This window comes from Dryobates pubescens, chromosome 14 (genome assembly GCF_014839835.1).
Source record: "Dryobates pubescens isolate bDryPub1 chromosome 14, bDryPub1.pri, whole genome shotgun sequence".
Lineage (NCBI taxonomy): Eukaryota > Metazoa > Chordata > Aves > Piciformes > Picidae > Dryobates > Dryobates pubescens.
This window is the reverse complement of record NC_071625.1, coordinates 5,520,115-5,547,179: the sequence shown is the minus strand read 5'-3', so window position 1 is coordinate 5,547,179 and position 27,065 is coordinate 5,520,115. Positions and strand designations below refer to the sequence as shown.

General features: G+C 38.4%; 1 protein-coding gene across 1 annotated transcript in view; it reads right to left on the bottom strand.

Moving 5' to 3' along the window:
* Window positions 1–27,065, bottom strand: part of MMP16 (matrix metallopeptidase 16) — a 166,451-nt gene that overhangs the window by 71,749 nt on the left and 67,637 nt on the right. The window contains exons 2-3 of the mRNA XM_054167377.1: window positions 10,171–10,319; window positions 1,435–1,557 (exon numbers count right to left, since the gene is read on the bottom strand). Of these exons, the coding sequence (XP_054023352.1) occupies window positions 1,435–1,557; window positions 10,171–10,319 (272 nt within the window). The remainder of the gene's footprint in view (window positions 1–1,434; window positions 1,558–10,170; window positions 10,320–27,065) is intronic.

The following is a 27,065-nucleotide window of genomic DNA, read 5'->3' as shown; positions in this document are numbered from 1 at the left end:
ATACCAGGCAGGATAGACACAATAATAGGTATTGCTGTGTAACATCATTAGAAACAGTAATTCTAACAAACCCCCTATTCACCATTCAAATAAGCAGAAAGTGAGACAGATTACTAGATAGTTGCCACAGTCTAATATCAGTCACCCTTGTTTGTTATTGTGATAACGCTTTGAGTGACGGTACAGTAAATACACAAGTGGCAGGATTTAGAAATCCTATAATGAAATAGAGAGGTAGATTGTACAACTTAGAGTGACAGAAAACCATGCTCATTTGTAGGTGACCACGCAAGCCTTGTCATGTGTGCACACTCAATACACTCAGATTTTAAAACGCAGATCTATGTGAAGTGTTGTAGGTAACCATTCTTATTCTAATCAACTATGAATTACATTTACATCATCAATAAAGCCAGTACAACACACAAATTCTAAGGCAATTAGATCTCTATTGCCTGAAGATATATCAGTGTGTAATGTCTTAACATAGCATTCTCTAATTCAGACATAAGCCATAGTATTGATACAGACTTACTAATAAAACTCTCTTCACTGTGGTATGAAGAACAGTCTGTATGGCAATCCCAGTTTATGAACTTAAAATATTTATATGGGTTAACAAATAACAGCACCAGGTAATGATTTTGTGAAACTATTTTCTGCCTCAGAACTTACCCATGTTAGGTATTACAGAAATTCCAATGAGACTGTGTAAATTTCAAACAAGGCTGTATTGGGATCCTGGGTTTGCTGACAAATGATGGATTTTACATTACATACATGAGACTTTATTTGTTTGACAGAGCTCTAGTAAGTACACAGTCTGCATCTAAGTTCCCCTGCAAAGATCAGTTTTGACAGTAGGCAACACACTGTGTAAAGTACATGCCAGACTCAGGAGTTACACACCTCCACACGTATCCGTATGCCCATCATTCAGGTAGCCAGGAAATGGTTGGGTCAGTGACTCATCAAATTATAAACAAATGCTTTTGTACTTGGAACAAACCTGTAGGCACCTACATTTTGCAGAGGCTGACTTGTTTCAATAATCTGGTTTACATACTTAGAGACCTGCATTTCATTACACTGCAGAGTTACAGAGCAATGCTCCCTGAGAAGTTGCCAAGAAGGCTACAAGGTAAGATTAAGGACATACTGGGTGCTAAAACAACGCTGAAAGCCTTAGAAAATTTAGGGGTTACTAAATACATGCAATTTTAATCCAGGAAAATAATGCGATTTGTATGTAGCACATACATACTTATCAAAAAGGGATCCAAATCAGCATTTTTATCCTATATTAATAATAAATGTCTCAAAATATTGAAAAATATTTCAGATGTTTATAGTTACTTTACATTTTTAAAAAAACATACATTTTATATATCTATATAGAGGCATTTTATGTGTCCATATGAATATCTTTAGTACCTGTAAGTGATATGTTTGTGCTGCCATTTCTGTCCTGTCAACGCATAGCGTTTCCGACGAATGCTAAATTTGGAGCTACCTCTTGTTTGGTCAGGCACACCACACCGTGGTTTCTTCATCCAGCTGCAACAAACAGCACCACAGAGTTAGAGCAATATGAGAGAAGAATCATAACTGCAACAAACTAATAAAAACATTATACCTTTATTAATTTTTTTTAAAGTTACCTGCAACAATGAATGACAAACAGAACAGCTATTTTGTTACCAGATACAGAGTTTGTGGAATTCACTGCATCTATGATATTCAGAAACCCATTTCTCCGTTGTTATTCTTCCTAGCTTTCTTTTGCTACAACCTCTTAAAAAAACCAACCAACCAACAAAACAAACAAACAAACAACCCCCAAAAAAACTGCTTCCCAACTGGACAAAACTTCACAGTCCCTTGTTACTGATTCATTCAAGGTCACTATGATCTGTATTATTCATCTGCTGAAGGTGAAGTACATACATAATGATTTAGCCAAATCATTAGTTTCTACATTTGCTTTTATTTTCTGTGATAATTCTTTTGTCTCATTCTCATGATGTTTAACAACCTTTGAGATCTTTTAATCAGAGCCCTGTCAAGAGCCTTTTGTTTGTTTGTTTTTTCTTTTTTAATCAAGACATTGAAACCAATAGCTTTATGATACTGTTAAGTTCTTCTATCTTATTCTCCTTCCATACAATGAAAAGTAACTGTAATACCCCTAGGGGAGATATTCAACTCAAGAGTTCTGCTGAAGTCTATTTAAAGCTGAAAGGGTCTAAATCATAAACAAAACAAAAAAAAATGTTGCCAAAATTAGGATGATATCTAACTCAAAAGCATGAGTCCAATAGCAGTATCATTGAATTTTCTCTCATTTAGAGTGCAAAGGGTTGATTAGTTTGAGTTAAAGTGAACAGAACTCTGCTGAAGTTACTATTTTATGAGCTGAAGAACTACTGAACAATTTACCATCAGGAAGACAGCAAAACTAAAGACATTCACTGTGTAAGTAAAAGACAAATCTCCTTTGTTACTTTTCCAGTTCATTTGACTTTATCTCTACCATGCCAAATAATTACTAATGCAAAAGCTACAGTTTTCTGATGGTATTTACCACAAAAGCAACCATACCCTATATTCAGGCTTGCATGAATGAACATCTCAACATTAAACTGGGATTTAAGCATTGCTTCATAAATAAACACACACAGAGCAATTGGAAGTATGTAAGACTGGATGACAGAAACACAATTTGAACTGTCATCTCAGAATATAGACTCCTTTCAAAACATGTTCAGGTAATAAAAACTTTAAAAACAAAACCAAACAAACCCTAAACAAATAAAACAAAAGCAACCACCACCACCAAACCCAGCAACAACAACAAAAAAACCCAACTACCCAATCTTCCTCTTTTCCAGCAGCTCTTTCTTTTTCAGAATATATAAAATGAAGAAAACCTTGTTTTGTTGAAAAGAAGACATGGAATATTTGCAGTATAAAGGAGGATTGTGTGTACATGTGTTTAAAGAATTGCACAGTCTAATGACATGGTTGATTTTTCAGCTCTGTAGTCAAGGAATGAAATTTGCATCATACATTTTGCACATACTAATACAAACAAGGCAAAGTATAATGCATACTGAACGAATTTTTAGAGATGGGCTAATCCAGTGAAAAAAAACCCACATTTTGCATTAATCTGTGTGAGGAGGTTAGAAAGGACAGCCTGACTTAGGACACCTCATAAACACTATAGCTGTGGATACATAGCAAATCGCTATTTAAATGCATAAATAGGAGTTAGGCTCACTAGCCTGTGAGGAAAATACAGTTCTGTGCAGACAGTACCAAGATGGCACTGCACTCCACTTTGCACATAGAAGTGTCTGCAAAAACTTTGATGAGCGATACCTCCATCAAGTAGTACAAGTGGGAAGTCAAAATATATGAATTTGCCTGTTTCATATTTACCTGTTTCAAGTAAGAAAGACATAATTATTTGTTCTGATTTCTGCTGTGATGTGCATGGCATATTAACCAGTTGGCTGTTATTTGTATTTGCAAGTAAGTGTTTGCATATACTGCAGAATCTATGAAACTTTACCCCACCAGCATTTGCTGAAGCACTCTGCAACTTTTCATAGTATCACTCAGGGTTGGAAGGGGCCACAAGGATCATCTAGTTCCAAACCCCCTGCTGTGGGCAGGGACACCCCACACTAGATCAGGCTGGCCAGAGCCTCATCCAGCCTGGTCTAAAACACCTCTAGGGACGGGGCCTCAACCACCCCCCTGGACAACCCATTCCAGGGCTTCACCACTCTCATGGGTGAGGAACTTTACTTCAGGTTCCTCTGTTCTTTTTTAAAAGAACTGTCAATTCAACAAAGTAAATGCTAGCAAGTTCTGGGGTTAAATATGATTTTAAAGTTTTATTTCCTCTAATAATAAAAGAAAAATGAAGGGGGGAAAGCTGATCTTAGTTACAGACCAAAGAGCAATCTATTCTCCTAAGTAAAACAGTATCATATGTACAGCTAGGCAAACATGATTGAATTTGGCTCAGACATCAAAAACCATTTAGACATTGTCAACAATACTTTTTCTCATTGAATGATAGATCAGCATGTAGTTATACATTTTAATGACAGGGTCTGTTTAAATTTTGCTGTTGAAACTGCACATGTATTGTAGGAAAATATATATCAATAACAAAAGATCAGTGTTCTCACCTTAAGGTGATATCACTACATCAAAAAGCAAGGAATAAAGCTAAATTGTAACTAGTATGTTGGAAACACTGTGCAAAAATGTCTTGTATGAAATATACAATATATCACTTATAACTGTAATGTTTTAAGGGCTATGTCTTTAAATCAATTGAATTAGGCCTCCTTCCTTTAAACAAAAAAAAAAAAAGGGGGGGGAAAAAGTTTAAATGTAGTTTAACTGATGGAAAACTATTTTAGTAACAGGGATTGCTCACTGGCAAGCCAGGGGTAGTGTACATATTCCAGGTTGTGAATTTAAAGATTAATCTTCAAAGCTGTTATTTAAATAATCTCTCAAGTTATGTCAAAGGTTCAATACTCTTACATAGAATACTATTAGCACTTAACATTTAATACAAAAAGTCAAGAACTGTAGCATGGATTCAAAATTCAGCCTCATGTTATTTTACTAGATCTGTGGCCAATCCGTTTTTAGCGAAACAAAACATAGCCCAAAATAGATTGTTACAAAATTCAAGCAGCCATTACTTGTTCTTGCATTGATTTTGAAGTGGCATGGACCTAATAAGAACATTATGCTTGCATCCTTGCTCATCTAGATGAGCAGGGGACATTCCATGCTGTCATGCTGTCTGGCTCGCTTCTGCTCTTACATGAGGACTGGGACTGTGGTTCAAGCACAATATAAATCCTAATGTAAATCAAATGGAAGCCTTTGCACAAGGGGCTCACAAGCTTTCAGGAAACTATCTTCACATGAAATTTAAGGAAAAATTTGCAGCTGAAGAGTTGGACCACCACCAAATCTACCACCTAGATCTTAGGTGAGATAAATTTAGCAGTCAGAATTTAAAACAAACAGACAAAAAAATTACATGATTAGTACTGGAGTTCATCATTTTCTAGCACAGAAACAAAGTAAAGTGTTGGTTTCTGTCACATAAATTTTCCTTTAAAAAGATTAATATGTTAAGTAGAGCAGGCTTTTTAACAGCAATTGGTCTCACATTGACTGGGAAGACGACTTCTGTCAGCAGTGATCATAAATGCTCTTGACAATTGTGTAATATATTATCCCAACTGGAGAGGGGAGTGACAAATAAAACGTTCATTTCTACTTTCTCCCAAATATAGCTACTTTTAGCATCATATGATCAGGGTCTTCCATGTTCCTGATTGCTTGTTGGAGTTTTTTTTGTTTGGTTTGGGTTTTTTAAATAATTGTTTTCAATTTTTAAAAGGAGCATACTGGTAATGATTTTGCCTTACTTCATCTGCCTGCTTCTGAAGTTGTAGAAATCTTTTATGCAGCAGCCCCTTAAAATTAATATTTTATCAGTACTCAATAAAGAGGTTTAATTGTGACTAATGTACTCTATCTGTAGACTATGTCACATCAAATTCCTCTCTTAGCTCCATTAGTTTGAATCTTGAGGAGCTATAGATGTCAAGAGAATTAAAACAGTTTAGACTCACAGAATATCTGAAAAGATAAAAATATGCAGCAGAACTGTAATGCTTTTCCACTAGAGAGAGCACTAAAACTGAACTGCTCTAACACGAGCCACTTGCTTCACCAGATTTTGTTACTTGATGGTTAAGAGGAAGAATCTCTGCATCCTCAGTTTCTTAAGCCTTCAGGACAAAAGTTTTGGCCTGATGTAGAATCAAAACACTAAAAAGTCCTAAAAAAAACCCATTTGGTTTAATGTTCCCCTCATCATTTATCCTTTAACAAAAACTGCAACTTAGGCTATACAATTTTTTTTTTGTTGGTGGTGTTTTGGGGCTTTATTTTGTGGAGTTATAGCAGAACAGGAAAATGAAAGATTCCAATTTGACTAAGTGCAACTTGATGGCTGGAAAAACTACAGCCATTTAAGAAAAAACTACTGAATGGTGCCCTTGAACTTCTTGTGAAGAGAGATAGGTAATCTTTTGAAACATCTTTCTTTTCTCTACTGCACTCTGCTATTACAGGACTTTACTAACAGTCCTCTAAGTAATAGCATACTAAATGAAGAATGATGTCAGGTACTGTATTCCAGTCCCTGTTACCAACAATGACTTGTTGGCAACACTTCTCATTGAAAGTTTGATGTGGATCCATGACCTTATAGATACAGCTTTTGTACAACAATATTCATAAATAAAATAGACCACTGAGTTGATTTCAACAGCTCAAAATGTATCATTTACTGACAATTAAGACATAAACAGCAGAGACCACATAAATACGATTACATCTTGATGATGAACCTTGAAGTAAACTTGGATAGATGATCATCTGGGCATTAAAGTAAACCTATTTGCCATTTCCTTATAAAGGATGACATTAAAATAAAATTAATGCCTTGCTCTTATTGGCATCCTATTTGTAAGCCAAGAGGTTTGTTTTGCAGTTTAAAGGGATGCATGACATGTTTGGGAAATAAACATGTAGAACAGTCTCAAGAAAAGACAACAACCAATCTTTTTCTACATTGCATGTTTGGTTTAGGAAAGTGAAAGATCAGGATGCCAACAGTGGGTCCATTTTCCAAATTCTGTCTTAGAATTAGATTAGAATATAATAGAATAAAATAGACCAGGTTGGAAGAGACCTTCAAGATCATCGCATCCAACCTATCATCCAACACCACCTAATCAACTAGACCATGCAACCAAGCACCCTATCAATTCTCCTCCTAAACACCTCCAATGATAGTGACTCCACCACCTCCCCAGGCAGCACAATCCAATGGGCAATCACACTCTCTGTGTAGAATTTCTTCCTAACATCCATTCTGAACCTTCCCTGGTGCAGCTTGAGACTGTGTCCTCTTGTTCTGGTGCTGGTTGCTTGGGAGAAGAGACCAACCCCCGCCTGTCTACAACCTCCCTTCAAGTAGTTGTAGAGGTCTCCCCTGAGCCTCCTCTTCTCCAGGCTAAGCAACCCCAGCTCCCTCAGCCTCTCTTCATAGGGCTGTGTTCCAAACCCCTCACCAACTTTGTTGCCCTCCTCTGGACATGTTCCAGCAAGTCAACATCTTTCCTAAACTGAGGGGCCCAGAGCTAGACACAGTACTCAAGGTGTGGCCTAACCAGTGCAGTGTACAGGGGCAGAATGACCTCCCTGCTTCTGCTGGCCACACTGTTCCTGATACAGGCCAGGATGCCATTGGCCCTCTTGGCCATCTGGGCACACTGCAGGCTCATGTTCAGCCTACCATCGATCAGTACCCCCAGGTTCCTCTCTGCCTGGCCCCTCTCCAGCCACTCTGACCCCAGCCTGTAGCACTGCATGGGGTTGTGGTGGCCAATGCGCAGAACCCGGCATTTGGATGTGTTAAATCTCAATGACTCATTGACTCTGCCTGGTGATACGTAAATGAATCACAGAAGGTACTGTGGCACTCCACACAAAGGTCAGACAGCATTCGCCTTGGCTTCGCCATTGTCATGGTATTTGTATTCAGAATGTCTCACATTTTCATGCCATTATCATGATGTCTCTTTCTACCACTTAATTCCTTATCCTCAGCAGTAAGTGTGCAGCCGCCTCTTGGGCAACTATTTAAAAAATATGAAATAGCAAAACCAAATGAATAGTGAATAACATGGGGGAGGAAAGAAGAACGCTGTTCATATTTATGCATACCAAAACACTCATTGAGGGATTACCTTTTGTTCAGAGCAGCAAAATCCCCCCCTGGAGACTTTCAGTGCTGCCGCTGCAGGACATTATTTTACTGTTAATATCCCCAAAGCTAGGTCCTATCAAGTTACTGCTATAATTTTTTTTTTTACTTGTTTGTCCTTCTGAAGATGAAGAGGCACATCATAATCTCTTCAAGACATGGTACAGTAGCAGGTAAATCCTCATGCACAAGAGCAGAACATATTGTTTTTTCATGTGTCTGCCGTACTCTTTATTTTGTAATTCCAACTTTGCATGGGATAACAACAGCATAATCACAAAGAAAGAAATGCTAAACTGTTACATATCTATGGCCAAAACAGAATATATATATTTTTTGCTTAGATGAAAGGGAAAGTTGTTTCAAAGTTTTACAAAATACTACTACAAATGAGCAACTGGGGCGGGGAGGGATCATCCTTTGTTATACAGTCATATACGGTTCTCATGAACATTCAGTGGTGTTAATTGATGGCAACTTGAGGCCACAGTTTAATTAATGAGCTATTTTTTTCCTCAACACCAATGCAAATGTGACTAGTCAGTAACTGATCAGTTCTGTTCCCAACTGGACTCAAGTTAATGTAATACCAAACCCGTAAGAAAATGCAGAATTCATCCAACGTGAGCTACAGGTACCTAAGTATTGCCATATTTTATCTTTCTGAGTGGAAGGAAATTATGCATCAAAAGGTTTGGAAGACTCAAATATCTACCAGATGGTTAAAATAATGTTTTGGACTGCTACGCTGATGGATTCACGTCTCTCTTGCATAGCAGAAATGAGACAATCTTGCTGACATGCTTGCCAGCAGCATCAGTTTAGCAAACAAACCACTACCCTTTACAACTAAAGGATTTTTAAATATATTTTTATTTTTTCAGCTCACCAGCTGATACTTTAAGAGATCATTTTCACTTCTTAGGTTAGCACTTTCTTTCTTCTCTGTAGCGTGAGAAGATTATTTTCCTTTTGGTGAATTATATTGCCTCTTAGAAACCTGCCACTAATGTGTCTTTAAAAGGAATCTAGTGACTGGCATAGCAGCACTCTCCCCTCCAGGATCAATCACTGAAGCTATGTGAAGAGCCTAGCCTCTCTACCCTGCAGAATGAATCATAAACAGACTTTTAAGCACAGTTCTCTCAAGGCATTTACTGCTGTTCTACTGCATGTTCTGAGGTCCTTTAAATTCCTGCACTGAGGGATGTGTGGTCAACTCACCTCCCCTTAGGGGAGCCCTAAAACCTGCTTTGCTTTACTGCTTTTCAATGTATTAACACATGTGCCAGCGGACTACAATTATTTTTTCAACCCTACCAGCACTTTGAGGAGTCTCTTCTCTAAACTTGCAATGATAGAAAAATCATTTATGTCAGCCACTTTACCAAAGAAGGATAATGCAAGATGACACATCAGGATTGGGTTGGTGAATGGGAAATGAAAGATTTTTTTCTTCTATCCTAAAAAGTAGTTTAGAGAACTAGTAGAAGCATTACAATAAAGTAATGTTGGATACATAGGGACAATAATATTTTGCTAGTTTGCTTTTCAAACAAAGGAACTTTGCATTTTAACTGGAGTGAATCCAACAATCACTTCAAACCTTAACACCAGATATGTTCTCTTAATTGCATACTAATACTCTTTATTGTTACTGTTGTTTTGTATTTTTCTGGGGCATTTGTTTGGCAGCTCTGTTTCACAGTTTCTCTGTGTTCAGTCTCAGCAGAATCAGACGCTGCCAGCCTTACCAACTTCAAAATTGTAAAGGGCATGCAAAACTATTCCAATTTTATGGCATGTTCAAATGACCACATCTGGTCTTTTCTTACTGGGAACCATTAAATGAATGAGCCAGTGGAGGGTGATAAATTGTTTTCCCATGAGGATAAGGAAGAGACGTTCCAGTAAGAAAAGATTCTTTCTACTGTATGAATTCTTGTCAATTTTCAATAGGTTTCTCCACTTCCACACTGATAACATTTTGGCCCTTTAGTTAACCTTGAAACATTTTCATTCCAATCACATGCCCAAAGGCAGCAGCAGTTAGGCAGGTGGACTACTGAAGAAGAAGAAATACAATATATATATTTATATTAAAAAAAAAAAAAAAGGGGGGGGGGGGGGGGGTGGGCAAGGAGATAGAGAAACATTTTAACTCCCCATCTACAGCTGCAACACTATTTGGATATCCAGGTCAGCCTGCTTCATGTGGTTTTATAAAGTTTTTCCAGTTGCTTGAAAACTGAAAAGTCAAGAGCAGTTCAGTAACGGTTACTTACTCAATTGTGTTCCTGTCCACTTTTCCTGTCATATTAATGCCATAGAACTGCTGCATTGCAGCTATAGCTGATTGCATGGTTTCTGCAGAGCGCAACACCGACATTCGGGGGTCAGTTGGTGGAAGGTAGCCATACTTTTGTAACCATACCTGCAATGACAAGTGCAGTGGCTATTAAGTAGAAATTAGAGGTTAAAAAAAAATAAATTTAAAAAAAAAAAAAAAAAGCTCCCCAGTAATTACTTTTGCTCATGTATAATGTAGCTTCTTATTCGCCAAGCAAAAATTCTGCTAGTTTGGGTTGGTTTGGGTTTTTTTGCACAGAAGAAATCCTTTGAGGCTTTTATTTCATCTCCTATATTAAAGATTTTGGTGGTTTAAAACTTAAAGTGTTTTCTACTCAGAAGCTCTCTCTCTTTACCATCTGAAACCAACTGCATCAACTATTTATTTAGTGCATTTATTTATTTGAAGTCACAACATAAGCACCTAACCCTGACTCCAGGCACATCAAGAAATCTTTTAAGCAGACAAAAATATAAAGTCTACACTATATGCCACATACAACTGACTGCACATAACAATATTCACCAACTACAACGATAAAGCCACAATAATTCTCACACAATTGCACTATATTGTTATCTCTCAAATAATATGAAAGAGAGGGTGGGGACACATTGAGCTTTCCGAGAAGAATGTCAAAATCACATGAGTGTAGGTCAAGCAAGCAATCAGGAGACAGCGAAGTAAGAGAGTCTGTCTCCACTTACAGGAAACTCCCTGATAAGATGATGTTCCTTTTCAAATCAGGATGGGATTAATGCCAACTGTTTATGCTCTTAATTATGCAGAAGTGAGAAGGAGAAGGCATGATCCAAGTAACTAAAAGCTTTTTAGGTTAAAGCTTATATCTTAAGAACACCTGGAAAAAACCCTCTGAAACATACTGTCTCTTGAAGTAACATTTAATAAACAAGTAGTTGCAGTTGTCTTAATGTTTGTAAGCCATCTCAAAACCTAGCCTACAAAACATAATGTAAGACTTTTGAGACAATAGAGCACTGATGTATCTATAGAAATGCCTGAGTTTCTTATCTAAGGACTGGAACTACTCACTAGAAATATTCATGCATAACCAATCTACCAGAAACCATTAAATTGTATTGCTGCATCCCCACCTTCCCCAGGAGTAAAGTACTTGTAACCCCACAAATCTGATATTCTGTTCTGAAGAGAGGAAAAAAAAAAAAAAAAGAAAAGGAAAAGATACATTTAAAAATCGGTTCACCACTTCTTTCATTCAGTTTCCCAGATTCTGAATCATTACATTAATGAATGCTACCCACCCACTCTTTCTATATACTGTGTTGTGGGCTCTGCCTGCCTCATCAACACTCCTGGGTTTTTAATCTGTTTATATACACTGTTCACACACAGCCAAACTCCATAATCTGAAAATTCCAGTCCTAAGTTTAGCTTGCAGAGAGCCCACCCCATTCAATTCTGCAGCATGTTAACCATATTGGTTGTATACTCTTTCACAGACCCAGTGAAGAACCTCACGGTGGATGAACTAATTTCTGTGGTTCACTTTACTAACCCTGAAGATGTACTAAAGGTGAAGACTGTCTCAGTGCAAATACAAGATCAAACTGGCACTAAAGGTAGGGGAAATCTTCAGGTTATGAGTTCAGATATTTCTAATTTTAACAGGTTTACTTTCTCATAGTGCAGTTCAGACACAATCTCAACAATATTGTGGTGGAACTCACAACAGGGATATATAAGGCACACAGGATTAAGACTCAGTATAGCCTCATTCACCTTCATACTATCTCTGTATACAGTAGCCATTCAGAATTAAGAATGAAATTTTGTTTAACAGCTGGGAAGATGATCTTATTCGTTGCATTTCATTTTCAATTGTAGTTTTGCTTGTAAATACAGCTTCATTTGCTTCTGCCTGAGCTGGTCTGGCAAATTTTACGTTGGGGGCAATCTTCAACCCATCACATGAGGGGAGAAGTAGATAAAGAGGACAAACTAGAATGTGGCAGAGTGCCACTGCAGACAGAGAAAATGAAAAAAGATCTGGCTCAGAAAACAGCAGGAGAGGACAATGTAACCTTTTCCTTTCTAAAGAGGCTTATATATGTTTGAAATACATGACTACCACTGCCTATCATTGTACAAAGGAAGCAGACCACCTGGATCTTTCTCAACCTTCAAAACTGCAGCTGGAAAAGAAAGCCAACATACCAGAAAAGTCAGATGATACTCTGAAATCAAGTTTCTTGTCTTGAAAATTTAGACAAATTGACCTCCAAGACTAACAGCTGGAGAATACTCAGAGCTAGTAACACTTGGTAGCACTAAATACTAGCTTTCTGTCCTTGTGAGACAGGATCCTGAAATAGGAGGCAATAAATGTGGTTCCTATTGCATTCCTTAGGTTTTTTTTATAAACAAATTTGGAAGGACCTTGGCTTAGTCTGCCAAACATATGAAATATGACCCTCAGACCTTCTCAGGAGGAGAAGCTTGACATCAAAATTAAGTTCTAAATATATAGGAGAATAAAACAGAATAAGAGAGAAAGAGGAAGAGTGAAGAAAGAGAAACAATTTTCTCATGGTCTTGTATTTTTGAGGCGGCCTATGAAAGAAATTATGATCACAAGAATTTACCCTTCCCCGTCTACTGAAATTAGATGTCTTTGCCTTAGTGCACATCAGCAATGACAGTGCAGTGTTGGTGAGTCATCCTGAGGAACTCATCTATCTTGGAACAAAGGAAGAGTGAAGCAGACCCATCTAATGATGCTGGAGATGCCAACAGAGACCCTTTGCACAGAATCCAAGAGCGCTGATATGTCCTATTCCTTTACATAAATTAGGAAGATAAAATACTGCTACTTGAAGTGAAATTCTGGGCAGGATTTTCTTGTCCTGCAGCAGAATGAAAGCCATAGTAACCTTTCATGGTTAGCACAGAAAAACACAGCTGGAAGACAATGGGTTCTAACCACTTCCCTGTCTATTACATTGCTTTAGTGTCCTGCTGCCGTGAAGTTTGCCTTACACGTTGAATCTCCCTTGCTGTGTAATTTAAGCCTGCAACTTCTCATTTTACCTGCTACGGGTGAGAGGAATTGATTATTCCTCTCCCCTCTGAAGCAGCCTTTTATGTATTTGAGCTGTCTTATATGAGTCACTCTTTTGTAAGTAAACTAAAGCCTCTTTTGTTTAATCTTATTTCATTGTCCACATTAACCTCCAGGAAACCAGAAGCTAAAATCTATCTTTACTAAGCATCTGCTTTGCACTAGATTTGTACATTGATTCCCAGCACTATCCTATTAACAAACACTGGAGTTTGGCTGAAGCATTAGGAATAATTCAGAACAACAAGGATACTCTGTTTGGGGGAGAAAGAAAAAAAGTTAGAAATAAGAATAAGCCTAAAAATGTTTGTTCTCACTAATTCAACTAATGTTCCATTTATCTACCATTTTTTAATTATACAGCCATGCTTTACACACACTTTTCCACCAGGAAAAAATTCCTTCACCATAATTTCACCTACTTTTTTTCATAACTGTAAGGAAAAAGACAACCAGAATCCACCAGTGATGGAAGCTGCAAACAGTCAATGCTCATGGAACCTGGTACGTGCTAAGCGCACGAGCTGCCACCTTCCAGATTTTGGTATTATTGATTAAATGCCTAAGGGTTGAGGGATTTTCTGCCATGATGTAAAGATCTTTTCATTTTAGTTTGTAACTGCACTAATGCTATACTACACAGATCATGTAGCTATAGAACAGATAGTATGTCATACAGCTGTCTGTCTAAAGGATAAAGCAAGGACTTCAATCATTCAGATCTTTTCTAGGTTTGTAAGAAAATAGGCTCTTAAAAACAGTATATTGACACCAAATTGTTACTGAGAAAAAAAACCACATGTCATCATTAAAGATTAAGTAGGAATATTAATACAATCTGTTTCAGAAAGCTAGCTGAATTTTAAGACAGAAGGGAACTTAACAACAAATTATTAATGTTCTTGAATGACAGTATATAGTATCACCTGCACTACAATTATGTTCTGTGAACCTGAAAGCTTGGTAAATCAAATACTCTAATAAAGCACAGATCAAAACAATTTCATAAACATCTTCAGTAGTGCAGCTGCACAGCATTATTATTCATGTATTCCTGTTCCTTTTTTTAGATTTTATCATGCAAACAAAATTCCTATCTGCACTGAGTAAAACTCTGAGATTTCATCATTTCAAAATATTTTGACTTCTATTTTTTTCATGCATTTCCAAAGACATTATAAATGAAATTCCTTTAAAGGCCTGAGTAGCTCAGGAGATTAATTTTTTTTCAAAAAGCACCCATTTAAGAATCTAACCTGCATTGATCACCATCAGCACCTTCAAGTTCTGATGTCATTTTGAAGTTATATTGAAGGCTTTTACCATTGCATGGACAAATGAGCTAACCCCAGAATTTGCATACATATGATTGGGTCATTTCTCCATTTAGGCCAATTAATCATGGTTAATAGCATGGTTTAATTGCAAGACCTAACTATCACAGTTAATAGTGGAGCTGGAGGTGGGAAGATTCAGGCTGGATGTGAGGAGGAAGTTCTTCCCCATGAGAGTGGTAAAGCCCTGGAATGGGTTGTCCAGGGAGGTGGTTGAGGCGCCGTCCCTGGAGGTGTTCAAGACCAGGCTGGATGAGGCTCTGGCCAGCCTGATCTAGTGTGGGGTGTCCCTGCCCACAGCAGGGGGGTTGGAACTAGATGATCCTTGTGGTCCCTTCCAACTCTGACTGATACTATGATACTCACTTTTCAGTAACAACTTCATAGCCAGATAGATGGAGGCAGCTAAAAGTATTTACACAGAGCACTATAGGCAATCTCCTATTGTTTTTCCTACCTCATATCTCTAATGCTACCAGTTTCCCAGTGGGTTTTTGTGTGTTGGTTGTTGTGGGTTTGGTGGTTTTCTTGGAGTATTTCTCTCACTAGATACATACCACACATGAGATAACTATTCTGTAAATTCACATCAATGTCATATTAAAAAAAAAAGAAAAAAAAGGCAAAACCAAACCCAAAAACATGTGACAAGAACAGAGTGGAAAAGATCTTACATGCAAAGAGTCCTCTTCAGACCAATCAACTATCCTGTCTGTTGTTATGAACATGCCAAAAAGGAAAAGGCAAACATATCAACATGCAAAATTGAGTTCTTTAGTGACCTAAATTAGAAAGTGACCAACTTTTCTTGTGAACTACTGTGACAATCCAACCCCCCCAAAAAACCCAGACCCAAACAATTTAGGTGTGATATTGACATACTCTCAAGCCACGTTACCGATGCTAATATTTATTATGGATAACAGAATTTGTAACAAGGTCTTAGTAACTCAGAAAAGTCTGTGGGGCATCTAGGTCATGGACTGCATCATAGTGAATACTTAGATTCAGTACTAGAAGTAGCAGAGTTGAGCTCACAGTGGGCCAAAGAGGATGAATTAAATCTCACTGAGTGCAGTGTTGCTGCAGCTACATAGTTCAATATTAGTTAAGGCATCTCCACCTTTCCTAGTATATATAACATTACGTTGTTTTTCTGCATTAGGACTACAGTATGGATGTGAAAATCAGCCTTCATATTACAGAGTCTCAGATATTATGAAGCCAGATTGATCAACACTTGATCTTATATACCTTATATATCATGATATCAGGAGAGAGGGAACATTCCCCCAAACACATATATGGCGAGGGCTAATTTTAAAAGGGAGTTCCTACTGTATGCATTCCAGCGCAAGAACCAAAACTGCAACTCAAGTCCAGAACCTCTGCATGGTTAGTGACTCAAACCAAATTCAGAGTTCAAAGGACTGACAACAGTAAAACGGCAAAATACATTCAAAACTTTTCGCCAGTTTCCTCTCATTTGTAACTTAAGTTTAGTAGCTTTACTGCCACACTCATACATGGGAAAAACAATGCAGATTGAGAGCAGCAGGAGGGGGAGGTGTAAAAGAGCAGCCAGGAGCACCAGGACAGAGCTATTTGCAGATCCTAGGCAGGTTGGGACCTACCAGCAAGTGGCAAATGTGGTATCTGAATGTAGCACTGTGCCCAAGAGACTCTGGAATAACTTGAAACAGGGATCAGATACTACCCAGCTCCATAGGCAGGAGTTATGTGGCTCATTCACTACTCCTACTGAGTGTCTGTACCAAGAGTGGGTTAGTGTTATAACAACTATGACACAAATCCTTGTCCTGGAAAGAAACTCTTTGTACCTTGATCATTCCCTGCAACAGTATACACATTTATAACTGCAGAATGTGGACCTTATTCTCTAAGCTGCTAACGAAATGTTCTCCAGTCACTAACAGAAATCTCTAGAGAAGTCTGGCATGGACCCAGACCAATGGAAACACTGCCACAAATAAATCTTACAGTTCAAGTAAGGGTAAATACTCAATCATAGACCACATTAGGGGACACTGTCCTTACATATTACTAGAATTTCTATAGCTTCTAGGAAGATATGAAGTGCTCTGCAGGGATAAGGATGTGGTGCTGAATAATCTGGCTGGATAAATTGTGACTGTTTCAGAAAAACAAATGAAACTTCAAGGGCCATGATAATGATTAAAGTATTAAAGCATTTCTCCTATGAGGGAAAACTGAGAAAGCTAAGACCGTTCAGCCTGGAGAAGAGCTCAGGGGTGTTCTTACCTATATGTACAAATATCTGAAGGGAAGAAGTAGAAAAGATGGAACCAGGCTCTTTTCAGTGGTGCTCAGTGACAGGACCAGAGGCAACAGGCACAAACTGAAATGCAAGAGTTCCCTCTCAGCATAAGGAATAACTTTTTCACTGTGAGGGTGGTCAAACATTGACATAGGTTGCTCAGAAATATTAGAGAATATTCATTCCTGGAGATATTCAACAGCCATTTAGACATGATCATGGGCAGCCCACTCTAGGTAGTCCTGAGCAGAGAGTTGAACCAGATGACATCCAAAAATGCCTAATTTCAACCAGTCTGTGCGATTCTGTGATTCTATGTTGAAGCTCCCAAAACTGTAATATCATGAAGACTTGGAAATTTCTGAATGTACTGGCTCAAAGCACAGAAAAGACCTTCAGGGATTAGAAATCCAAGTAAACTGCTACTGATACTTTTATTTATTTCCCCCTCCCCAAGTCTGCCTTAGTAATTGCTCTAAAATTACTCCAGATTCTCAAATGGTCAAACAAAGCAATTGTTCCTTTTTCTCTGTATGCTACTCACAAACTGAAGTGCCACTGTACTTGGCACGGGTGAGGTGACACTTCAAATACTGTGCTCAGGTTAAAGGCCTGAAAGTGTGCCAGGGGAGGGCTGCATTGGATATTAAGAAAAATCTCTTTCCTAAAAGAGTGGTCAGGCATTGGAACAGGCTGGACACAGCCCTTCAGGATGTTGCTTAATTGTCATAGTGAAGTTAGGTCACAGTTGAACTCTATTATCTTAGGTGTCTTTTCCAACTGAAACACTTCCAAGTTTCTATGAATATATATTTTTCACTTGCACAGACATCCTGCATACAGGATGGGGGACCTAAATTAGCGGTTCTGAAAATGTCCAGTTGACTTCATGGCAAAACTTTGGTTTGCAACAGAAGGTTGCTAACTTTGGCTAAACATGTGCTCCTTGCAAATTATGTATATACACTCTCTTCAGGGAAAAGGGGAGACCTAATTGGGTATTATAACTTGCATACTTGTACTCAGCATCATCCCAAGATCTCCAAGACAGGAAGATTACTAGTTGTCTAGAATGGAATATATATTTTATATTCCTAGAGAGCCAGTGTGTTTCACAGACCCTTTTACCTTCAGCCTATAGGGCATTAATGCTGCTCCTAATATCCCCAATATGAGGACAAAAAAAGAACTGTCAGAGAATCAAGAAATATTAACATGGGAATAAAACTTATTAGTAGTATTTATGCAGTAGAAATCAGTTTTCCATAACAAGCAATAGAGTCCCATTGTGCTACATCAAACAAACTAAGAAGGAAAGTCAATTTCTTCATCAGGAATATGTAGTTCAATATGAAATGAAAAAAACAGTTTATGGAAAAGAGAGATCCCATGTAAAAAGGGGTGCTAAGTAATTCAAACAAGATGAAATAGAGATGAAAAAAAGCAATTCTTACTAGCCATCCACAGTCATTAAAATTTTAATAATAGAAAATATTTTTTATTATTAATGGGGCTTGGCTGAGCTGGAGTTAATTCTCCCCAGAGCTGCATTGTGCAATGCTGTAGCTGGGTGTTGACTACACAGCAGTGTTTCGGCTACTGCTGAGCCAAGCACCGAGACGACTGCTTTTCCACATTCCCCCATCCCAGGAGTACACTGAGGGTGGGCAAGATCTTGGGAGGGGACACAGCCAGGCCAGCTGACCCAAACTGTCTATAGGGGAATTCCATGCCATATGATGTCAGCTCAGATCTAAAAGATAAGTGAAAGAAGGAAGTGTTGATGGCATCTATTCTCTGGAGCAACTGCCATGCGTATTGGAGCTCTGCTTCCCAGGAGTAACAAAACATCATCTGCTGATGGAAAGTGGAGAATAACATCGTTGTTTACTCTTGCTTCCACACACAGCCTTTGCTTTGGCTTTGCAAGCTATTCAATTGCTTCGATCTTGACTCCTGTGCTTTTATTACATTTTTCCCTTTCCCCTGTCCATTTAGAATAAGAGTGATAGAGCAGCTTTGGTGGGCATCTGGCCCCTAGCAAAGGCAAAAATCACTGCTAATAATAACAATAATAGAAGAGATAACCTATGTAGCAGAGTATTACAAGAGTAGAGGGAAAGGGTTGTCATGTTCAAAGATGAAAAGTCCTAGGAAGTTCATTTCCCACAGAGGTCTCTTTCTACAATACCTATTCAATGATACATTTTGTTTAGGAATCTCAAACTAAGGAAGGACTTGGGTGCAATTCTGCAACTTTTTACCTGATAGTTGGCTACTGGTATACATTTTGTGATATCTGTGGTCTACTTCTTGGACAACCATTATATTGTGTGGTATGGAGATTGGCCACATGATTTCATAACATCTCAGTAAGATTCATTGTAGTGGTCAGACCTTTTACTTCTTTTATCTCTTTCTCTCCCCATGTATCTTCTCAGAGTTTACTGATGTGTTCCTACCTGAATTATCACATATCTCTGCTGGGTTTAGATTTCTCTCTTTTTCTGCTTTCAATGGCTTGTTATGTGTAACCATGGAGTTCATTCAGCTGCCTGAATCTCAGACCACCACCAGCCAGGTCAAAATCCTGGTTGAGCCACAGGCTCATTAGGTGTTCCTGGGAGAAATCAGCTGGCCTTCATGGTGGCAAAAATAAGAATGAGCAATACTGCTGGACTCCCCAGTGCAGCATTGCAAGAACCCAAACAGGGACTGGAACAGATAAATTCGATGTAACTAAAAGTGTCCTTTTGTGATATACCAAGGAAGGCAAGAACTAAAAGCAACTCTTTCATCACAGTCCAGAAGATTACCCTATCTTGTCACTGCCTTGGTATTAGCATCTATGATCCCTACAGCTTTTCAATACCTCACCTGCAAGCTCATCATTTTGGTCTAATCCATCTATATTGCTGGAGTTATTTTGACTATGCCTTCAGTCACAATACTCAGTGCAGGGGTGTTTCTTTTATTTCAGTACTTCTACAAGCAAGCAGGGAGATGATTACCAACCTTTACTGCTTCGACACTACAGCTCAGCCCTTGCTTGGACTTTTGTTCCTTCTGTTTCAGAATCTATAAGAGAAAGGCCTATCTCACCTCACACACATGCTCAGCAACCAAAGCAATGCATTTCTTCATGAATTCATAAGGACTTAACCACTAACTCCATCACTGTCGTACAAGAAGCAAAATCTCACAGTGGCTGACACTAGCTGGAAATGCCCACAGTCATTTTCAGGCTCTAAGAATATCATTGCAGTCAATCATGTACTTGAAAAGAGAGGCATTCACAGCAGTAAAATTTGAAATAATACAGGATTTTTTCCTCGTAGACTGCAAAATGATTGGGAAAAGCAGCTGCATCAGACAAATGGAAGTTTTAGAGTACTATAAGATTAATGGAAAAAAATAAATTCTTGCTTATTTGGGAATGTTTATGGCATAAGCCCTAAGAGGAGAGGCTGAGGGAGCTTAGCCTGGAGGAGAGGAGGCTCAGAGGAGACCTTATTGCTACCTGAAGGGAGGTTGTAGCCAGGTGGGGGTTGGTCTCTTCTCCCAGGCAACCAGCACCAGAACAAGAGGACAGTCTCAAGCTGCACCAGGGGATGTTTAAGCTGGATGCTAGGAAGAAGTTCTTCATAGAAAGAGTGATTTGCCATTGAAATGTGTTGCCCAGAGAGGTGGTGGAGTCACTGTCTCTGGAAGTGTTTAAGAAAAGACTGGATGAGGAACTTAGTGCCACAGTCTAGTTGATTAGTTAGGCCTAGGTGATTGGTTGGACTTGATCTTGGTGGTCTCTTCCAAACTGATTCTGTGATTCAGTGCCCTGCAACTGAAGAGGTAACAACAAAACTGATTAAACATGTTAACCCTTTTTTTCTTATTATCATCTTCACTCCTGGTAACCTACATTGCATAAATTCTGGTTCAGGATGTTTCACAATGGGCATTTCTATTCAAAGTTTAAATCTCAAGTAGCAAGAAAAGGCGCGTTTAGTACAGGTAAGGCACTATCCTTCCTTTAAGTCACCACAACACAACTGGCTCCTGCTGTATACACTGAGGTGAAGAAAAAGAAAAAGAAAAAAGCAAGCAGTCTTGCTTGCTTCAGATGCATTGTTTCTGAAGTTAAACATTCCCTTTCCTTGTATAGATCAGTGGCAAGATATGACCAATTCAGACTAGCTCTATTAGGCTCCTATTTACATGAAGTCCTCACATTCGATTTGCTAAGTCTATTTACTTGCAGTACACTAAGTCACCAGCTGTTTGAAATCCTTCTGCAAGTAGCAGGAAGATTGCATATATTTCAGTACATCTGCAACCCTCCTTTTTATGCCATCCTCTAAACTCTATTTTTGTTAAAGGGCAGGCTACAAAAATAGAAAGGGGGGGAAGGGAAAACGGTGGATTGATGTAAGTGACGGACGTGACAAGGTGATTCCTGCAGGCAGAAAGGGACACACAGTAATTGCTTTATAGCAAACCACAGTATTACCTTTTATTAGCTTCCCTAAGGGCTATGGTCATGTGTATTCCAATTTTAAAATGCAACAGAACAATTTTAGCTTTGCTTAATTAGGAGCTGATGCTGTGAATTCCTGAGTACTCTCTATAGCCATAGGTAGAGATGGATGCTTGGAGCACTCGGTGCCTGGCAGAATTCAGTCAAGTGTCTGTATCAACCACCAGCAACATTAGGATGTATCTGTGCTTTCACACTTATTAAAAGCTAAGTGGCTAAAATAAAATATTTGCTTTACATTCATCACTGGTAACATTTATAACATTCAGACATCACAGAGGAATTGTTTTGTTTTATATCTGTATCTATATATATATATAATTTTGTTAGCTCAAAAATGCAGAATCAAGATAACAAAAAGGCCAGAGAAAATTCTATGTGCATGCTTTTCTGTTTTTTTTTCAGTTTTGAGTCGTCCATGCAGTTAAGAACAATATGCAAGCCAAGTAACTTAGTATGTTTTAGCAAGTAAATTTGCAATTAATAAGCATAATAAGTCATGTATTCTCACAGCAATAGCATTAGTATTCTAATCCTGCTAATGTTCAAGTATCCCAAGAAGCATTTCATTTGATATTCATTTGGTTTCAGCTTAATCTAAGTTTGCTAGACTTGGTCTACTATGACTATCAGTAAAATTAGGCCTCATTCAGCAATTAAATGCTAACTTCCAAAAATATGTATACATTTTTGTGCAGGTTCAGGCTGCAAATGAGAACAGCTTCTGCGTGTATTAAAGCCAAGGGTGTTTACTACTGTTTATCTGTGTATGTATACATGTGCTGAAGAGAAAAATTGCACATCTTTTTTTCAGCTTTGGTTTAAGAAATAAGGGGGGGGGGGGGAAATGGTTTAGTATAGTGACTGAGTTAGCAATTATTAATGAACAAAAATCAATGTTTGATTTGTCATTTCCTATCAGGAAGGAGGAGGAAATTTTAGGAAGGAACAACAGTGTAAGTTTTGATCTATACAGAAAGGAAAAAAAAAAAAGTAAGTAGGGTTAAGAATCAAATGAAGTCCTGCATTTTACAAACATTAAGATCTCTTCCAGATAAAAGAACCACAGAACAACTAAGGAACTAACACCCAAAACCCCTCCAGCCCATGACCCGTGTATAACAAACACAAACCTACCAGAGGACGATTGATGAACTGGTTAGAATTCATTATCCTAGTCCACCCTATCCCACAACAGAACAGACATGCAAAACATTTCCAACTGAGATCTTCCAATAGCCGGTAGACATCACAGAAGTAGTGCTTGCTCTTTTTTTGTATTGTTTTTCTATATGACAGCTAGATTAGAGCCTGTTTTAGACAGTTGACTTCCTGTAGGGAAGACCTAGCAGTATGCTTTTGAACTGTTTGAGGGTGATGATCTCTGAAGTCTTTTCCAACCTTATTGATTCTATGATATCTGTATGATAAACATCTGCACTATACATTTATAAAGCACCATTACCTTACTTTAAAATTGTGCAATTGGCCTTCATCATATTTATTCTGAAGTTTAATGTTTTTTTTCCATTACATGCTTGCCACATACTTTTTTTTTTTCCTGGAAGCAACTTTATACCAAAAGTAATCTTGCTTCTTTCTCAGGAATATTCCATTTGAGAAAAGTGGAAACAATGAGAATTTCATGTTACTAAAAAGTCAAAATTCCAAGCCTTTGAGCCCTACATTGGGTACCAAAAAGGACTGTCATGGTTCAGGCCCAGCTGGCAACTGAGCCCCATACAGCCACACATGCAGCCATTCCCAGCACCTCCCAGTAGGACAGGGGAAAAAGGTGGGGGGGTGGGGAGGGAAGGGGGAAAAGGCAAAACCCCATGGGCTGAGATCAGGAGAGTTTAACAGCACAGCACAAAGGGCAGGGGATAAGAAAAAAGTCAGGAACACAAAAGTACTGGTGAGATAGTATATAAAAGCAAGTGATACAAAATGCTGTAATAACCACAATGACCAATGATCCTGTCCAGCTGCAGCCACTCACTCAAAACCACCCAGGCTTGCCCTAGCCAGCCTTCACCTTATAGAGACACATCAGTGTGGTATCCAGTAATTCATTAGCTGGTTCAGATGGCTATCTTGGCTGTGGCCCCTCCTAGCTCCTATCCTAGCCAGACCCAGGACACTTCATAGCAGAATCACAGAATTCCCAAAGCAGCAGTGATGAAGACTAAGTTTGCAACTTGATGCAAACTTGAAAAAGTTCTTCCATGTTACAACTATTAAAGGTCAGAGCTTCAAAGTTACCAAGCACCTAAAATTCAGAAGCAGATCAGAAAACCCTTAACAGAAACTATAACTTTCCAGTGTTGGGGCATCTCTAGTCATTGAAGCACATTGTCTCTTTTCCACGGTGCTTAGCACTACAACTCTTAGGAACCTGAAGTTGCCACGTGGAAAACTGGAGTTCTCTCCTCATTGTTTTCCAGATAAAAAGTGAGATATGGTCACACGGCCACACTGCCAAAAAGTGAAGTATGCCTAATAAAATAGAAATATTTGGCAAGTGGCACTTTTCCATTCATCACATTTAACTGATCTCTGCTTACCTTTCTCTTCCTTTCCTGCTTTCTAGAGTAGAAATGCAGCCTTGCTTCAGGATTGGGTAAGTTTTGCAAAGAGTATGAAAGCAAAGCTGAAGGATCTAATAATGTCAAAAGCTCTCAACTGATTGTATGTTCTCACACCTGGATCATTATCCCTATCACATAAACTGACAATCACAGTAGGCGATTGGAAGCCAAGCATGAGACAAAAAATAGTAAATTCCACAATGGATTGTCTCAATGGTGCTTCATCTCCAGCCTTGGTGAAAACCTTCTATGGTACAATTACAGAATCCTGTGAGTAAATTACTTTTGAGCTCACCAGTTAAAGCTCACTTCTTTAAAAAAGCCACCACCTTCTCCATTTCAACTGATGAACAAATTTTTGAGAAGAGAGAAATAGATTACATTTGTAGCTTTTCTTATTCTTAAGGCCAATCCTATTTAGTTTCCTAAAAAGAAACTATTAATAAAAGGCTCTTTAAAAAGGGCATTTCCTCACTCAAATTTCATCTCACCCTTTTCTTGAATTCTATCTTTTCTTGAGATCATTGTCAGACACTAACAAGCACCGTAAGAAAATAGGAACACATGAACTTAATGGTATTAAAATATTTAAGAATCTTAGAATTTTTAAATGTCCTAGCTTTTTCCTTTTGTGGCACACTGAACAGCTGTTTGCAGTGAGCTGTATAAAACATTGCCCAAGTCTCTTCCCTCGGTGATTACAATTAATTTAGAAATCTTCAACATGTGTGAGAAATTCAAATTATCCCCTCTAGCATACATTACCTTATCAGCACCGAATTTCACCTGCTACCCTCAATAAATTGACAACCATTTGCTCCAGTTCACACATTCTGACAACTGTACTATGACACACAGCACATAACCTCTCCCCATCTCTAACTCTCTCTCAAAAAAAATCAAAATCTTGTTATAAACTCACTTCTCCACAACATCTGGGGGAAAGTCTTGCAAGGGTAAATAGCTAAAGGATTAAGTTTTAAAGATCTATTCATTTCACTGGCAAATTGAAAATTAGGATGGATTGTCTTTTCCTTCATGGATATCACAGTATCACAAAGGTTGGAAGAGACCTCAAGGATCATCAAGTCCAACCTGCCTCCACAGACCTCGAGACTAGGCCATGGCACTAAGTGCAATGTCCAATCTCCTCTTGAACACCTAGTCCAGGGAAGTCCTGTGACCTTTACTATGAAAGAAGAATGATCAACAGTAGTCTATGAAAGCAGATCTCGCATTATTTTCTTCCTATAGCAAACAATTTTCATAGAAATAAAAATTCTTCACAAAGAGGAAGATGTGATGGGACACTTGTACAATCACTGTGGTAGCGGCTATTAGACTGGCATTTTTTCATATCATGATCTAAGAATAAGACTTTCTTTTGTGCCTATTCACTTGATCTCAGCCCCACAAAAAAAAGCAAGCATGTGGCTGTGACAGGAAAGAGGTAATGCTTACAGTAAGTCAAAGCTGTGTATTTAAGTGATATGCATCATAAGAGTTTGGGAGGTCTGGCAGTTGATGCCTCCAGGGAACAGTGCAGAAACCTTAATGAAAAAAAGCAGCAGGGACTGACAAATAACAGCACATAGGTCTGCAGAGGGACTAATATAGGCCCATCTGGGGTTGGAAGGAACTGGAAAAAGATACATGTGGTTTTAGTAAGCATTGAACTCCTTTGTAGGGGGGGGAAAAAAAAAGATTCTTAGAGAAATAGATTAAAAGTCTGCTACTGAGGTCTGGGATGATGTGTTGGTTCAGTGGCTGTTTATATAAATGGCTTCTTTTGTACACATAAGGTCTAGACAGGTGGAACACAGACATACATCCCTTCAAACTTAACCAAAGCCAGCTTTCTGTCATATGATAAAAAAAGAGAGAAAAAACAGCTTGCAGGATCAGAAGAAGTTATTTATTTTGCGTCTTTCTGTAGGCACACAGGGCAGCTGATATACCAAGTTCTGTATATGTCACTTCTTGTAAGGGAACGCTTGAACTAAGCCTTGTAAAATCTTCACAACTAATTAGCGTGAGAAGAATATATAGAAAGACTCTGCTCCCAATCTTGTGAAGGTCTTGATACATTTCAGATAGTGCCAGGTACTGCACAATTCAGCATTGTAGTAGAAATGCTTGGCAAGACTTTCTTGTTCTCCTGAGACTAATTCTTAAATTCTCCTTTCCTTCTTAACTTAAAAATACTAAAAACTTGTTACACCAAGAAAGTATCTGAAATCTCTCAGAAATGCTGTTTTAATTATCATATCATGTATTGAAAACTCTGCTTTAGACTCAAGTGGCCTCTCCATGTAGTATAGATCTGCCCCTTTCTAGAAAGGCATAAAATTTAATTTTGGAAAAACCTGGATTTAAATTTTCATTTCCAAAAATGAAAAAAGTTTTATTACAGAGGGGACAATTCTGGACAGCATGGACACATACACAAAAGGCTTAGTCAGAGAAACATTTTTTTAAGCCAACATATAAGAAGAAATCCTTTAAAACTGTGAAATAAGAGCTTAGATAGGGAAATAGTAACCTTTCATAGATGAGAGCTAAGGAAAAGAACAGGTCAATTAAGCCTCTCACAGAAGGAGAGGAGAGGCAGAGGAGGAAACTCTCTTGAACACAAACTGTGCTTGCTTCCAATTCACAGAATCACAGAACTGTTTTGGTTAGAACAGATCTGTAAGATCATCAAGTCCAACCATCAACCTACCACCACCATGGCCATTAAGCCATGTCCCAAAGTATCACGTCCACACATCTTTTGAACACTTCTAGGGACAGAGACTCCACCAGCTCCCTGGGCACCATCTGCCAATGCCTAACCACGCTTTTAGCAAAGCAATTTTCCCTCATATCCAACCTAAACCTCCCCAGCACAATTTCAGGCCATTTCCTCTCATTGTATCATGGTACTACAGAGACAAAGCCCCAGCTCACTCCAGCCTCCTTTCAGGGAATTGTAGACA